Source organism: Hippopotamus amphibius, chromosome 13 (assembly GCF_030028045.1).
Source record: "Hippopotamus amphibius kiboko isolate mHipAmp2 chromosome 13, mHipAmp2.hap2, whole genome shotgun sequence".
In the NCBI taxonomy this organism is placed as follows: domain Eukaryota; kingdom Metazoa; phylum Chordata; class Mammalia; order Artiodactyla; family Hippopotamidae; genus Hippopotamus; species Hippopotamus amphibius.
In genome coordinates, this window is record NC_080198.1 from 11,132,184 (window position 1) to 11,148,501 (window position 16,318).

The window sequence follows — 16,318 nt, forward strand, 5'->3', positions numbered from 1 at the left end:
AAACCAGAGGATGCTGTTTACTTGTCTTGGGGCGCCCACCCTTCTCCTCCAGCAGCGTCACCTGCATGCCACCCACCTCTGTTTTCTTATGTTCGTTTTCACCAGATGCACCGTCCAAGGCCTCGTCGGGGCCCTGCCCTTTGTACACCCAGAGCTCTGACTTCTCCACGATGGATCTCAGCTGGTCCAGATCTTGTTTGATCTGTTTGTAGTTGTCGACATCTTGGCTGGTGACAAGCAGTTGAACCTGAACGAATGCAATTCATCAGTGACTCACAGCAGCCTCTCAGACAGACAGACAGACAACACACACTCTCACACACACACACTCTCTCACACACACACACACGCACGTGACGGCAACCCGAGCTACCTGTTTGAAGGCCTGCAGGACCTCCTGCCTCTGACTGAAGTGCCGGAAGAGGAGCTGCAGGGCCCCCGACACCAGGGGTGGGTAGTCGTGCATGGTCAGATGGAGCAGGACCCGGAGGAAGGTTCTGCCGCCGTGGTCGTCCAGGTCTAGCGGCGTGTTCTCCTCACTGAGGGGAGAGGCCCCGTGAGCCACAGACGCCCTCTCCTGTGCCCTTGGGCCCAGACACGCCTCACCCAGTGCGATTCCTAACTCTGCAGCCCACCTCCGCAGATCTGGCTTTTAATTACCCCCTTTAACAATACAATCTTGTTTGATCTTCAACTATATTCTGAGGTGAGGGGACAGTTAAGAGGTCACACTGCCCCATTTTTAACCAAAGTCCCCACCTTCCCACAGTGACGGGCCCGGCTTAGCAGCCAGATTCCCAACTGGTGTTCTCCTGCTGGGCTTCACCTGTGGTTTGAGAGCTGCACACTGTTGTGTTTCTCCCGAGTTAGTATTATTTTATTTTAGTGTAGTTTCTTTAGCTTAGTGTATTTCTTATTTCAGAGGCTCTAACTCAGTTCCAGCAAGCTATCTATGGTGACGGACAGGTTTTCTTTATATCCAGGCTGTAGCCGACTGCTGGCTTGGTCTCTGCCATGTCCACTGATGGTGCGCTGGGATGTGGTCACAGTGTCCAATCGCTATCAAAATGCCCCACGTCTCACTTATCTGAATCGGTAGCAAGCAGTGTGGTCGCACAGAGACCCCACTGTGAGGAGTGCAGCTGTGAATCACCCCAATACAATGTTCCTCCAACTGGGATTAATCTGTACATTATCAAGGGTTCTCTCAGTATCTACGGTAACTTGACGGTGCGTTATTTTCACAATTAAAAACTTAATCAGCACATCCGGGAGCAAATGGCAGGCCACTGCGAACCTGAGCACTGCCACTCAATTTTTGTGTCGGTGCCCAATTTGTGTCTACACTCAAACGAAGGCCGGATGCAGGGACAGACAAGCAAGCTGCAGACAAGCAAGAAAACCACAGATGGGACTCAGGATGTGAATCCTGTGTTCGTGCTGTGTGCTCCACAAAGATGTGAAGGAGCTTTCGTTGCTGTTTGATATCAGGAAAGTGGTGGGAGAGCTGAGATGCCACCCAGCAGACCGAAGTGACATCATGCTGAACTCGAAACACACAGAGTTTCAGGACGGCAACCTCTTCCATAGAGTAAACAATGACGCTAATTCAAACTTCACAGCTTTTACATTAAGGGCCAAGGTGGACCGTTAACATTGGTGGCCCCTCTCTGGTCCAAACACCTGTGTGTAGGTCCCTCCCACACGAACACTGGCCTTGGCCATTTGCTCTGACCAACAGGACAGCAGCAACAGGATACAAGCAGAGGCTGGCTCAGGGCTTGTACCCTGTCGGTCTTTGCACGTAAAGCCCGTCACCAGGCTATGCAGAAGCCCGAGAGTGAGAGAGAGAGAGAGAGACAGGTCCCAGCCTTACTGGCACCCCCACCAAGGAGCCAGAAATGTGAGGAGAAAGACATGGGGGTGCCAGCCCTGGTCACCAGCTACCATCGTTGCACAATAGACCCAACAGTGACCAGCAGAAGAACCATCTGGCTGAGCCCCAGCCAACCCACAGAACTGTGACAGGCAATAAGATGACGTTGTTTTAAGCCATTACGTTTTGAGAGTAGTTTATCACACAGCAATAGGTAACTGAACCAAGTGTGTCTCTTCTGAGAGTTACGCACAGAGGGTGTTTATACCAAGTTTGCTCATGTCTGAGTCTCACAACAACACGGCAATCTCATCTTTTAGAAAGGGGTACACACATTGATCTCACGTCAGGGACAAGAAGAGCTGAGGGTCTGTGTTCCTGTCACTGTTGCTTGGCTGCTAAAGGGCTTGGCGGTGAGTGCAGCGCGTCATCAGCAATGATCTCTTTAGCCGCACTCTGTCTTAAGCCCCCTCTTTCTTTCAACCCTATTTCCTCACCATTTAACAACGTCTTGTCACATGTGTAGTCAGGGAAGCCACCTTCGGTTCTTTCTGTTGTAAGCAGGACACACACACACAAAGCCGACTAAGATCACTCTGACCTGAGTACTAGGAGTTATAAAGAGAGCAGTCAAACAACCGAAACCCAAAGACTAAACCCTTCCTGGTACGGTGAAGGAGACGACTTTGAGAGCTAGAATAGAGGAGCCTCCCCCGTCTTAGAACCACCTACAAAACAGAAACTGAAAATATACTTTCCTTCCTCCGAAGATGCCCTCGGCTTGCTCCTCAATGTGTTCAAAGTCAAGGGCACCTGAAAAGTCAGAGAACAGAACTTCAGAGAGAGGAAGGTGTGAAAACATGCTGCTTGCGAATCTCCCCCAAAACAGCCTTGCCCCTGCCCACGGGTTAACCTCAAGTTTTCCAGATTCTTACACTGCAAAGCACTGAAGCCAGGTCAACCCACATCACACTGCCCACTGGCTGTGGATTTCCACGCAATGCATGACCCCTAGTTAGAGGCATAACCTCATTCCACGGAAGCTGAGGCCTTGATAGGTAGGGTATTTCTACTACCACCCTTCTCCTGGTCCTTCACCACTACTTTTTGGGCGGGCAAAAGCTTCCACGATGAGTAAAAGTTGCTAGTAGACAGTAAATTTTCTTGGAGAGTTTTGTTTTGGGGTGTTCCTGGGGTTTCTGTTTGTCTGTTTTGCTTTTTGTCTGGCATTTCATGTAACCACAACATTGGAACCCTCAGCAGTCTCATGACACAGATGCTCCAAGATGGAAGGAAATAAGATCTATACCAGAAGGGATCTGGGCTCTTTCAATTACTCCCCTGCCCCAAAAAGGGAACTCCCAGGGTCTCATTCTAAAATACAATCATCTTCAAAACCATCCACATTTCATCCTTGTTCTAGAACGTGCTCTTTGGACTTCCAGTTTTCATTAGACCCAGGTCCCGTTTCACGGCAGGAATCCCATTCTGGCATCACTAACCTGGTACGCTGCTCGGCCCCTCTTGGGTGCTGTTTCCGGAGGGTGTTTCCGAAGTCTGGGAATTGCTCTCATCAAACTCCCGCTTAAATATACACAGGAGGCAGGAGATCCTATAATCCAACCTCACGTTCAAAATAAACTAAAGATTCAAGTGGAAATGGAAACAGATTGGTTACGTTCGCATACCACCTGGAACACTCTGCCAAGCCACTGCGCTCTGGCTGGGCCTGGTATCTGCTGCATCAATTACCTTCAACACTAAGTGAGCCAAATATGTGGCTTAGATTTCAACAGTCACTTTCACAAAAGACTCCGAGGGGTGTATCAAGTCTGCCCGCAGCAGCTTAGCTTCTAGTGCAAACTGCAGCATCCTGGCAATTAATTTAATAATCGGAACAATAAATCAGTCGTTCCCCACTCCATCCTCTATAAAACATTACTTTATTTCAGCAAGTATTGAATGCCAACTCTGGGCCTTAAAAAGGTGAAGTTGGCTGCTTCTAAGAGAACTGACAGAGAAAAATGTGTTTTTAGTCCTGAAAATTAGCTCGGTTTTTATTTTCTATTACGGATTGTTTTCTTTGATGTAGATGCAAACTCTTGGGCTCCCTCTTGTTTCACTCCCTGTATTCCCTCCCTGTCCACTCCCACACAAGGTCACTTCTTGCGTGATTGTGGCTGGAGCCAGAAAAGAAAGATCAATCAACCACCTGGCATCATTTAAGGACTTTGCCGACATCCTCCCTTCTCCTCATCTCTGCCTGGCCCTCCTGGCAACCTTCCCCAGTCTCATGGCTGTCACCTCTCCTTGGACTGAAACAGATCCTTGGTTTACCTTCTTAGTTCTTGGTCCACGTTTCCTACTGACTACTGGACATCCCTTTTGGTGTCTTTCCAGAGTCTTAAACTCACTATTGTACCAAACTCACAGCGTCCATTCTGCCTGGGTTCTCTCGCCCTCAGTCAACCTCGGGACCACGGATTCCTCCTTCCTTGATACACACACCCTATCAGTGACTAAGCCCTGCGGTTCTACCTCTGCCACTTCTCAGGGATCTCTGCCTCCGCTGTTCTCTACCTCTGCTCAGGGCCTCTATCTCCCACCTCAGCCATTACAGAACCAAACGTACTAGGTCCACCTCCCAAAGGTGCTTAGTCTTAGGTTTAGGGCCCTGCATGAGAACGTTCAAAGGCTCCCCACAGAATAAAGTCCTAACACTTCAGGCTCCCAGAGCTCTCTAGAGCATGGCCCAATCTGCCTTTCCAATCTCATTTCTGACAACTTCCCTTCAGCACACCCCAGAACCCTGCCCAAGGAGAACGGCTCGCTGACCCACGCGCCACGATGCCCTGGTTCAACCTGCTCCATCCACCTGAGGATGTTCCCTTGTCTCTACAGAAATCCTGTCCGTGCCTAAAGGCTCAGAGAAAACCTTACCTCCTCTTTAAAACCTTCTCTGGTCCTTACTAAATGGGATCACCTGACCCACCCATATCTTGGGAGAACACTCATCTCATGGTTTCATTTCCATGTACACACAGCTTCATCGCACCTTATTTTCCTATTAGACTATAAACCCCCGGTAGACATAGCCCGTGTCCAAATCACCTGTACACCCCCCCCAGAGCCCAGCGAAGTGCCTTGCATGTGGTGAGGGATCAGTAAGTATTTGTTGAAAGAATGAATCCATTATCCAAATGTTCTCAGATTACTACAGTGAGCAGACCTCCAGATGTCACCAAGTTTCGCACCACATCGTTTCTGATAAACATGCATGACATTCACATACTTGGGACCTGTAAGCCAGAGCCTAAGAAACCCCTGAAATCCTTCTCTGCTTTTGGTCAGACATAAATTCAATGAGTTTTCTTCTTTACTTAAATCACTCTTTATTGGCTTCAGTCATTATTTTGAGGAGTCCCACTGATGCTTTCAAACCATCAGTTAACGGTGATTTCAGAATAAAAAAAAAAAGAAATCCTGAAGTCTATCAACACTTATAGTTCTCTACTCCATGCTCTGGGGTTGAGAACAGGCAGTACGGGATAAAAGAGAAAGGTGATAACAGCACTCTTTTCACGAAGGAGCAGCTGATTTTGTTCATGAATAAAAATTACCAAGGAGCAGAAAGAGGCAAACGCACACTGTCGGGAGGTTCTCATACGGACGACCACGCCCTCGGCAGCAGTGGTACCCACCCCATCTTGCCTATGCCAGCACTTCGCTCCTACGATTATCTTCTCTCCCCTTCGTAAGTGTCCCCTCTTCATCATCACCCCCAGTCAGCATACAATCTTGCTGACATCTCCCCACTTAAATATTACCGATAACCACCCTGCAGCCACCTCCCCCCTTCTCTCTGTGCATCTTTACAGCAAATCCACTCAAAAGAGTTGTATGTATTGACTCCCCACTTCTCCCATTCTCTCTTGAACTTGACCTGTTCCCAGACTTGCCAAGTATGCTCCTACCTCGGGTCTTTGCACTTACTGTTCCCTCTTGGAGTCCCAGAGACCCTTTTCCTAGGTGCCCCACACACTAGCTCCCTCGCTGCATTCAGGTCTCTGATCACGTAACCTGAATGGGGAGACATTCTCCGACAACCCCATCAAAACCAGTATCCCTGGCCTCTACGCCCAATGGCCTCCAAACCATCTTGACTCTCTTTTATATTTTAACATCCTTAGTATATACATGTTCATATGCCTATGCCTCCCATCAAAATGAAAGCAGGAATGATTGTGTTCATTGCTGGAGTCGGTGCTTAAACGTACTCAGCACGGAATCAGCCTCTACAAACATCTGCTGAATGAAATAATGAATGAACAAGGGAGGGAGGAAGGGAAGGACTGAAGGAGGCGTTACAAACTTAACGGAACCTTGACTGACTTAAGAACAAAGAGCAGGGAATTTAGCTATGTACAGAAGCATACGTGAGTGAATTCTAAGTGGGTGAAGACAGACACCAATGATGAGGGAAACCTAAGGTCACTGAAGAAAGTCTGGCATGGCTGGAGGGACAGAGCGCGTTGGGGAGGGACAGGAGATGACAGGACAGGGAGTAGAGGGTCGGCTCAGAAACGGCACCTGAGGCTGAGCTAAGACGCTACCTCCAGTCTCTTCCCAGGAAGCCTAGGGCTCCACGAAAGCAGGGACACTGGATGCAGACGGTCCCCCGCGAAGCACACGCCCGCCCCGCCCCTGGCCCGTGGTTACCTGGAGTATCTCAATGATCTTCAGCTTGGTGTCCATCACCATGATGTCCTCCTTCTCCGGCTCCGCCTGCTTCACGTTGCCCTCGGGGGCGGCGGCCGTGGGGGTCATGGGCAGGAAGCCTCCGCCCCGGAGCACCACCTGGGTCATCAGCTCTCCGACCCCGTGGATGGACCGCATCACGTTACTGCCTAGGAAGCGCCGGGACACACCCTGCTCGTGACCAGCGCCTGGCGTGCTCTGGGGCACCTGGCCAGGGGCAGAGGCTGCTCGGGACAAACCATTTAACACGTTTCTGTTCCAATACACTCGAACCCTGGGAGTCGGAAACGGTTGATACCCGTAAAAAATGCAGGGCCTTCAGGGAGCAGAGGAAAGAGCACGGGCTTTGCACGCCCTCAGAGGAGCCGTTCTGTGTGTTAATTCACCTGCCAGATTTTATTGGTCACCCAATGCACGCTTGTTGCTGTGCCCGGAACCAGGGACGCAGGAGTTAACCAGGCACAAACCCGGCGCTGCTACCACAGCGACCTGATCTTGAGTACATTGTGCTACCTCTCAGGGTCAGTTTCTTCAACTATAAAATGAGAATAACGGAGCTCCACAGACAGGACTGTGGCAAAATGGAGGCAACGTGACCGAGCCCAGGCCTCTGCAGGTAGTAGGACATAAGGAAACGTACTTTTCCTATTCCAGCTAAGACCACTTAAACAATAATCCACACCTGAGTACGTAGTATGTGTCTACTATGACCCTAAAACAGAGGGGAAAATAAACATAGAAAGGCAGATTTTCCTATTTACAAACTGGAAATAGGATACCCAGACACCGTCTGGATGGCATTTACTCACATACAAATATAAACACTGGGGACCTCATGACACGTCAAGAACAATGACAGGACATGCATTTTTAAGACAGAAGCGTTCAAGCTGTCAGGCGACTTTCAAATGGTGCAGTGACATATACAGACTCATAAGTAACTATAAAAAATACAGTAACGTGTTGATCATCATTGACTCTAAGTCGTGGGTCTAGAGGTGTCCACTCTACTATTCTTTCCGCCTTTATCTTTATCTGAAAACGTGCACAATGAAAAGCTGAGAAGAAAAGGACCGAGAAAGGACACAACATCACATGGTAAACCTGAGACGAGCAGGAGGAGGAGAAGCCGGGTGAGCACGTGCCAACGTCTGCGCACCGTCAGGCCTCCCTGCTCGGCCTCTCCACGGCATTCTCACCTTTATTCTCCTCTCCCTTCGTCATCTTGCTGATGGGGAAGATTGTGGTCACGTGCACACAGTCCAATATGGCCAGGAGGATTTTGGTTAATCGCAGAAGGTCCGAGAAGTTGTAGAAACCAAAGTAGATGAGATTCCGGGCTAAGTTTACCACCTATTGTATTTTAAAAAGAGCCAGGAAAAGATGGGATTAAATACCCTGTATCCCTCAGTTTCATTTTAGGTTGACTAGCTGATAAATGACTGCTTCTGACCTTCCTTATGGGAAGAGAAGGCATCTATTTTACTTACAGTTTCTGACCAAATTTCATTTTGTTTCACGAGGAGAAAAAAAACCCTGCAAAGCTACTGATGTGCTCGGATGACTGGTTAATAAAAAACTGACCGCATCACTGAGTCTGTGCAGTTTCCCAGAGATAATACAGGGCAAGCCAAGGTACACCCAGCAAGGACACAGATAACGCTGCAGTCCTTGGAAATCTAACTCCTCAAAAGGCAAAGTGATCTCAAAGAGAAATATTCAACTCAAAGGTAATAGGGATTTACGTCCCTCAAATGATTAATCTATGACAGATCCCAAGCACAGTCTGCTTCTTTCCTGTCACTTTTAATATAACGTACAGAGTATACACAATGTTCTATCATTTTTACATGATTCAATTCACCGTGTATATTTCTTCCAGGCATAACTACGTTAAGACCAGCGACCGGTATTAGTTCCATTTTATTCTGCAACAAAACTGAGCTGAATTCCTTTTTATTACAAAACCAGAGTATCATGATAAAAAAAAAAACCCACCACATATTTTCTATTTACCCCATAGAAAGATCAATAGAAAGGAGACAAAAACATACAGATCACTTCACCATGAGTTACCTCAAATGTAAGTTTATTTTTCTCCTTATCAGAGAAAGGGAACCTCTGACACACCACATCTCTTAAATACTCCTCCACAAATTCCATGGTCTGAGCAAACCTCTCCTTAATTTCATCTTTGGAAGTTCCACTACTGTCATAGCTAAAAGGAAAGGAGAAAGAAAAGGAAATCCAATTTCAGGTTCTAATCAATGAGGCCTTCCCTGTCTGCTCAGCCCCCAAAGCCAACACCACCCACCCCAACACTCCATCCTTCTGTCCCTACGTTTCCCTCCTCAGCACCCATCACCAAGGTATATATTTTAGTCCTTTATCTTGGTTATTGCCTGTCTTTTCCCACTAGCATAGACATACTTCTCTTGTTTGTTCCCAGAAGATTCCTTGAGCCTGGCATGCAGGAGACACTTAAATATTTGTTGAATAAAAGAGATAAACAAGATATGAAAGGACAATCATGCCACCTTTTACATTCTTGAGGAAAGAAATAACATTTGCCACCCCTTAATTATATTTTAAGCTTAAAGTAAAAATGACTTCACCTCTCTTCTCTGACTTCACTAGACCTAACCTGACCATAAGTGCTTTATCTTCTGCTACACAGAACACTGTAACTAAGAAGTTTTCAAGCAACACAAATGAGGTCTTCACAGGGCAAAGGAGCCAGGCTCACTCCTCAATGGCGATCTCGGAGGGAATCTCGGACCAGAGGCGGGCGTATTTCACCGGAGTGACTTGCTCCTGGGGGTCTCGGTCCACGTGCATGTGCAGCATGAGGCGGCAGAAGGACGCCCGCAGGTCGTAGGGCAGGTTCTCGTCAGACATACAGCGGAGGATGAGGTCCACGTCCAGCTGGCCTGAGATTTCGTTGATGGCGAGGTACTGGCGGTCCAGGCACATCCTCGCAAAGAGGTTCAGCTGGTACCTGGAGAAAAGGCAAGTTGCACAGGGCTCACTCTCATGGAAACACACAGCAGGAGAGGCAGGGGGTCCCCAACTCTCACAGAAGTGACGGGCGGCCATCACAGCTTGTACCTCAACACTCTTCACTTGCTCGTGTACATCAAACTCTGGCTTCTGCACCAAGCAGGAAAAGGAACAGTTCAAGCCAGGTCAGCAGTCACATGTGTCTATCGTGCTGTGTGGGAGTAATTACATAGCTAGTTGATTCCATTCTGCCCTTGTTTATTTTATAAAATGGGAGGAAAAAAAGCATTAGGCTGAAAATGCCTGTTTCTTTTGTTCTGCTTTTATGCAGCACATGAAAGACCACCCTTAGTGACTCTACCTAGAAATTGTATGATACTTTCGGGATCTTATCTCCTATAGCGCTCCTCCTTGACTTTTAGACGCGTGAAAAACATGATGGAAAAAGGAGGGGGCTCCTCAAAATGTCTTATGGTTTTATTCCTCACCCAATTACATGTGATCTCTGTTAAGTTCTGAACTTGACCACCAAAGCGCTCTTTCTCATTCACTCTCAGGAAAAGATGCAGCAAACGTTAAAAGAGTAACCATACTCATAATGTGAAGTAAGAAAGCCGGAAGCTTCCACAGTGGCAAATTTCAGCTTCCGACTTTAAAACCCTATGTATTGCCAATAACCATGAGTTGGAAATATTCTCAACCCCACCAGATATCAGTAAAATGAGGATTAAAAGATGATCTATTTCATTCTCATTAACAAAAACTAAAAAGCATCCCAATAATCAGAGATAGCAAAGACAAACAAAAGTTCTTGTTTGGTTGGCGCGTACACCAAAATATCAATTTAGGATTGCTTCATCAGTTTAAAGTGTTCACACACCCCCAATCTCACAGTTCCCTGGTGTGGAATGGAAACCCCTACACAAGTGCACAAATTTGAACAAGGATAGTTCCCGACATGAAAAACTACACGTGGCACACACTGAAGATCCAAGAGCAATGAAAACGTGGCAAGGTCATAAAATGGAATAGCATTCAGCAGTCAAAATTAAAGAAATGAACCTACCACCATTACCATGAATCCATTTCAGAAACAATATGGAACACATAAGAAGGCAGGTTTCAGAACGCAACACAGAGCACGCTACCACTTATATCAAATTTTAAGAATAAAATGCTATGTATTATTTATGAATGCACAGAAATGTAAGATATAAACACACAGAGTGTGGAAGGTCACACACCAGCGGAATACAGGTAACCAAGGGTCTTGTAACTGCAAAGGTTTCTTTTATTTTTATGAAAAAATACTGTAACCACGTCTCCATCTTTCCTTCCCTTTTCTTTTATTTTAAAAGTGTTTATTGGTGCCCTTCTTTTGAGGTGGCAGAGTCAGCAGGTTTTAGAGACCGAGGTGACACTGGGCTGGAGGAGGTGACACTGGGCTGCAGGAGGTGACTGGCAATGATGGAGACCGAGCTACCCAGGAGGGACAGTGCCAGCCGGGTTCTCACCGTCGGAGGAAGGGGTTATGAACACAGAAGGGTGAAGGCTAGAATAACGCTACAGTGTTGAAATGCTGTTAAAAGCAGTGATGTGAACTCACGGTTTTTATTACGTTTATATAGATCGATATAGAAATAGATTGTGTGTGTGTGTGTGTGTGTGTGTGTGTACACACGAACACATCTCCTAGCTGCATCTGCAAAAGCTCCATGAGGTTGTAACTGCTGTTTCTATTTTGCAGATAAAGAAACTGAGACATGAAGAGGTGGATAACTTGACCAAAGTCAAAAAGTTAGTACGTAGAGAGGTGACCCCGCAGCCTGACTCTTAACTACTACAAAACATATCTATGTCACAGGCCGTGCTACGCAGAGATTGACTGTACCTGGGGCTGACGCAGGCCCTCCTCCTCCTTGTGACCGAGCCACACCCAGACAGCAACGTCCTATCTAAGTATCGACGAAAACCCTACACGCCATCAACTCCTGAAATACACCTCCGTCTTTCTGACAGACGGCCTCACCCGAGGACACCCGGGCCGCCCGCGCACCTGTAGTAGCTGAGGACGTCGCGGTCTTCCTTCTGGCCCTCCTTGGCATCCTGAGCCAGCTCCCGGACACTCTTACTGCGAACCTCTTTGCTGCTGTCCCTCCAAAACAGCCACACCTCCTCCTCGTCCTCTCCTGCCTCCAGAGCGTTCTCTCCGGTAGAAACACCTTCAAATTCGAAACGAGAGAGTACCAACCTGAAAAATAAGAGGGGCGGGGGACCTCATTATGTTTGAAATCCTTGCTCATTGCCAATCGGCTATATGAATGCATGGCACTCTAGCTGCACTTTCAGCACCAAGACACACACAGAAAGCCACTGTTCCTCCCATCGGCAGAACCACAAAGAGCCAAACATTAACTTCTTCATCTGCTCTGGCCCACGGGTTCTCCACCAGGGTGTCGGTGTCTCCTCAGGGGACATGTGGTAACATCTGGAGACATTTTTGATTGTCCCAACCAAATGGGAGGGGTACTGTTGGCACCTAACACGTTGAAGCAGGGAGGCTGCTACACACCCTGCTATGCACAGGACAGCAGCCACAGCAGAGAATTATTTGGCCCCAAACATCAAAAGGCCAAGGTTGAGAAAGTCAGCATTAGACCAAGCCCATAATTAGGTTATGCGTGAGAAACAAAAAAAATCACTAATTTAGAGCAGAATTTAGTGGTTTTTTAAAGTAAACTTTTTTTAAACATTTCTTTTTTTAACATTAAATATCATTGGCACTATACGTCTCAGGAAAACTGCTCCCCTGCTCAAAAATGAATCACTACTATTACCAAAATTTCTGTGGACCAATGAACACTTTTGGAACAGTGATAATTTAACAAGCTCTTCCCTACAGCGACTTAATATCAACAATGAATTACCTCCTTTAAAATTTAAAACTGATGATCATAATTAGAGACTTTTAAACTCTTAACCAAGGGTGTGTAAGACGCTCCCTGGCGAGCTGACATCACTTTCAAAGTATGTGACATCACCACGCAGAGGAGGCCACACCAAAAGCAAACTGGGTAATTCCTCTGATCAAGACCTCTGCAAGAGGACCGTCAATTGCCAGGTCACCTGACTTCAGAAAGCGAGGGGCTGGGTCTTATCACCCTTAACCACAGACATCCAATGAGCCACACGTTCTCCATCTAAATCCTGTTCTCATCTTTCTTTACCTTAAACCCACAGACCCCCACTCACTTGGTCTCGATCAGGATGTCAGCATTGGCTGGATTCAGCACAGCTTTACAGATCAGTTCTTGGGTCACCGGAATGGATTTGTTCATGGACACGCAGAGGTCAGAAAGGTAATCTAAGAATCTATCGAGAAAGAAAAACCAAACAAAGTGTTTTCTGTAGACAGAGCAGGGGTTGGGCTCCGGAAGCCGGGCACTTCCTCAAGAGTGACAGACCCGACCCACCTTTAACACAAGTCGGCGAGGCTTTGGGTTTTAATGCGAGCCGTCCATGGCACCACCAGAAACCCAGACACCAGAGAGAAGGAAGGATGGATGGATAGATGGACGGAAGGGAGGGCGGGAGGGAGGGAAGGAAAGAAAGAAAGAGAAAGAGAAAAAGAGTGGGAGGAGGAAGAGGGAAGGAAGGAGGGAGGGAGAAAGGAAGGAAGGAAAAAAGAAAAAGAAAGAAGGACAGAAAGAAAAGCAAAAGAGGAAGGATGGCAGTGACTGTTGTGAGGAAGAGGTGACAAGGTAAAAATGAACAGAAGGAACCACCAAGGAGGAAGTCCACATGAGGAATTCATGGTGATGGTGCAGGGTACCCAGAGTGGTGAGTGGCAAGGCTCTGATGCCGGAGCAGAATCCTGGTCCTGGTTCTTCTCTGCTACGTTCTGATATATACTGTTATTCAGGAAAAATGGCTTAACCACACTGTGCTTCAGTTTTGTCATCAACAGGAAAGGCTAACATATAACCTCAGAGAGTTCTTCTGAGGATTAAATGAGCGGATTCATGCAAAGCGCTTACTGAGTTCCATCCCTGGCACGTGAGAATGGTCCACAAAATGTTAGTTTTACGGGTGGGAGCATCATTTTTATAAGAATGCTTTCAGCTCCCCAGTGTCACCATTCATGATACCCACATTGTAAACTATTTCCCACGTCACGTGAAATGATGTGGATCTCAATTAACTGCAAGGAGAACAAAAGAGCGAAGAGAGCACAGGGCGAGGGGGAGATCTGCATGAAAGCAACAGAACTGACAGAATTCACTAATGTAAACAAAAACACTCAAGTAACAATTATGTGCGCAAAAGACTAACTGACGCCATCTGGGGTGGCGGGCCGTTCTAACTGCTCATCACGGGGCGCTACGAAGTGAATGAGCGGCCAACAGCCGTCATTTACTGTGCATCTACTGAGCGCCAGGCACTTCATGTGTATTTACCCTCATTTAATTTTCATAACGAACCATCTAGCAAATGATGAAGTCAGAGCGCAAGGTCACCCAGCTGGTCAGTGCTGGAGCTAGGGTTCTACCCCGGTCTCACTTCCATAGCACACTCTTCCTGCTACTCAAGACCTGTCCAATCAAAACCTGTCCCTAGCAGCCCCGAGCAAAGGAAATTCAGGAGAAACCACCACGACCGGCTCAGCGCCTGCATCATAAACGCAAAGACACCATCTGCTGATCGCCCCCACGCCCGCCTCACCTGGGCTCCCTGTTCTTTCGCACCAGACTGACGAAGGTGTCGATCTCGGCGGCCGTGATGTGTTTCTCTAGGAGTTTCCGATTGTTGTGGAGCAGGGCGGTGATGGTGTCTTCGGCCAGCACATCATAGCCAATCTGCTTCTGCATGAAGCCAAACTGCTTGGCTATGTACTCCTTTGAAGGAAGGAAAGCGAGGTGAGTGGGGAGGACTGGAGACAAGGTGGTGAGGCTCAAAGTGAGGGGAGGAGCAGCAGCCCCAAGAGCAACACTTCCCAGGAGGAAATCACGGGGGAGCATCTTTCCACAACGTGCTAATCCAGGGCCACAGCTGCCAACTCCCTTGCATCCTTTATTTTTGCTAAACCTGCTGCATAGATATAATTAAATAAAATACCCTGTATTTACAGATGGGCATTTTTATTAAGTCCACAGTATAAATTTTAATGCACTGACTTATTTTTCAAAAGGTCAAAATTTGTTTTTCAGCTCTGATTTTATTACTAATTCAAGAGGCTTTAACTGTGCTCACTGCCCTGTGTTGCTGAATAAACACAGTAAAGCCTACCTGAATACCTAGAACAATGTTACCCCATTGCATTTTCCTGATCTGGGGGTGAAAATACATTTTTAAAGTCAGTGGGTAGCAGAAACAAGTTAGGAATACATAAGCCAGTCAATTATATTCATAGAACATATGAAAACACCTCTGGCTTCTTTTTTGGGACCAGACATGACATTCCATAGAAATATTTAAGAACTGCAGGAAGCCTCTTATTAATATTTGTTTGTTGCTATTCAAAGACATTTTCCCTATTTACTTGCTCAAAGTTCAAACAGCCCTTGAAACTTGGTTCAACTTACATTCATTAATTCCCAAATCCTAAAAGTGCCTCAGGACAAACACAGCGGACGTGGGCCACTTTTCAGCCCTCACTCAATAAGGATGCATGTTTGGGAATTCGTCAGCCCCCAGGGATATACGACTGCCAACTGGGACAGGGTCTCTAAGCAAACAAGCAAAGACACCCAGAGCAGCAGCAAGAGGGACTGGTTTCGTCCTCTTATGCACAAGCAAAATATCCTGGAACACCTTGTAGACTCTGACATACCCTCACTGGAAGAGAATAAAATCTCTTTGGTGCTGATATGGTGTGAGTATGATATTCACACACCAGAGGTGGATTTAAAGCAACCATAAAACTAATGAACATAGCATCACGGGTATTTGATGCTTTAAACAGGAGCAAAGGCAAACTGAAAGCTTGAGAAATACTAGCTGACAAAGTTACTTCTAACATTTTCTTTTTTATTTTACTTTATTTTTTTTGGCTGCGTAGGATCTTTGTTGCTGCACGTGGGCTTTCTCTAGTTGTGGCGAGTGGGAACTTCTCTTGCTGTGGAGCTCAATAGCTGTGGTGCACAGGCTTAGTTGCTCTGTGGCATGTGGGATCTTCCCGCACCAGGGCTCAAACCCACGTCCCCTGCATTGGCAGGCGGATTTTTAACCACTGAGCCACCAGGGAAGTCCCACACCTAACATTTTAGAGCACTGCTTAGGCTCAATACCATCTTTATGATGACACACAAAAAACTTTAACTACGGAGAATGGTTTAAATTTACAGGCCAGATATAGGGGCAGTCAAAGCTTAAAAACAAAACCTTTTGTAACATGAGGCAGCGACTGGAGTCCAGGTTACAATAAGCATCACTTGGGCACCTACACTACTTTATGGAGCACAGGCTTTCCCAACCTCAGTGCTACCTACTGACTTCTTGGGCCGCATAATCCTTTGCTGTGCGGGGAGTGTGCTGTGCATGGCTCAGTGTTAATGGCAGTTGTGGCCTCTACCCACTACAGGTCAGTAACATCCCCAAGTCATGACATTCAATGGGATCTCCAGACATTTCCAAATGTCCCCTGGGGGAAAAAATTACTTCCAGTTCAGAACCACTGACTTAGTG

General features: G+C 47.0%; 1 protein-coding gene across 1 annotated transcript in view; it reads right to left on the bottom strand.

Moving 5' to 3' along the window:
- ITPR1 (inositol 1,4,5-trisphosphate receptor type 1) overlaps nucleotides 1-16,318 on the bottom strand; it is a 314,399-nt gene that overhangs the window by 150,854 nt on the left and 147,227 nt on the right. The window contains exons 18-28 of the mRNA XM_057706415.1: nucleotides 14,357-14,529; nucleotides 12,887-13,006; nucleotides 11,691-11,885; nucleotides 9,381-9,632; nucleotides 8,711-8,852; nucleotides 7,834-7,987; nucleotides 6,596-6,783; nucleotides 3,379-3,517; nucleotides 2,631-2,689; nucleotides 374-535; nucleotides 77-247 (exon numbers count right to left, since the gene is read on the bottom strand). Coding sequence (XP_057562398.1) covers nucleotides 77-247; nucleotides 374-535; nucleotides 2,631-2,689; nucleotides 3,379-3,517; nucleotides 6,596-6,783; nucleotides 7,834-7,987; nucleotides 8,711-8,852; nucleotides 9,381-9,632; nucleotides 11,691-11,885; nucleotides 12,887-13,006; nucleotides 14,357-14,529 — 1,755 coding nt within the window. The remainder of the gene's footprint in view (nucleotides 1-76; nucleotides 248-373; nucleotides 536-2,630; nucleotides 2,690-3,378; nucleotides 3,518-6,595; nucleotides 6,784-7,833; nucleotides 7,988-8,710; nucleotides 8,853-9,380; nucleotides 9,633-11,690; nucleotides 11,886-12,886; nucleotides 13,007-14,356; nucleotides 14,530-16,318) is intronic.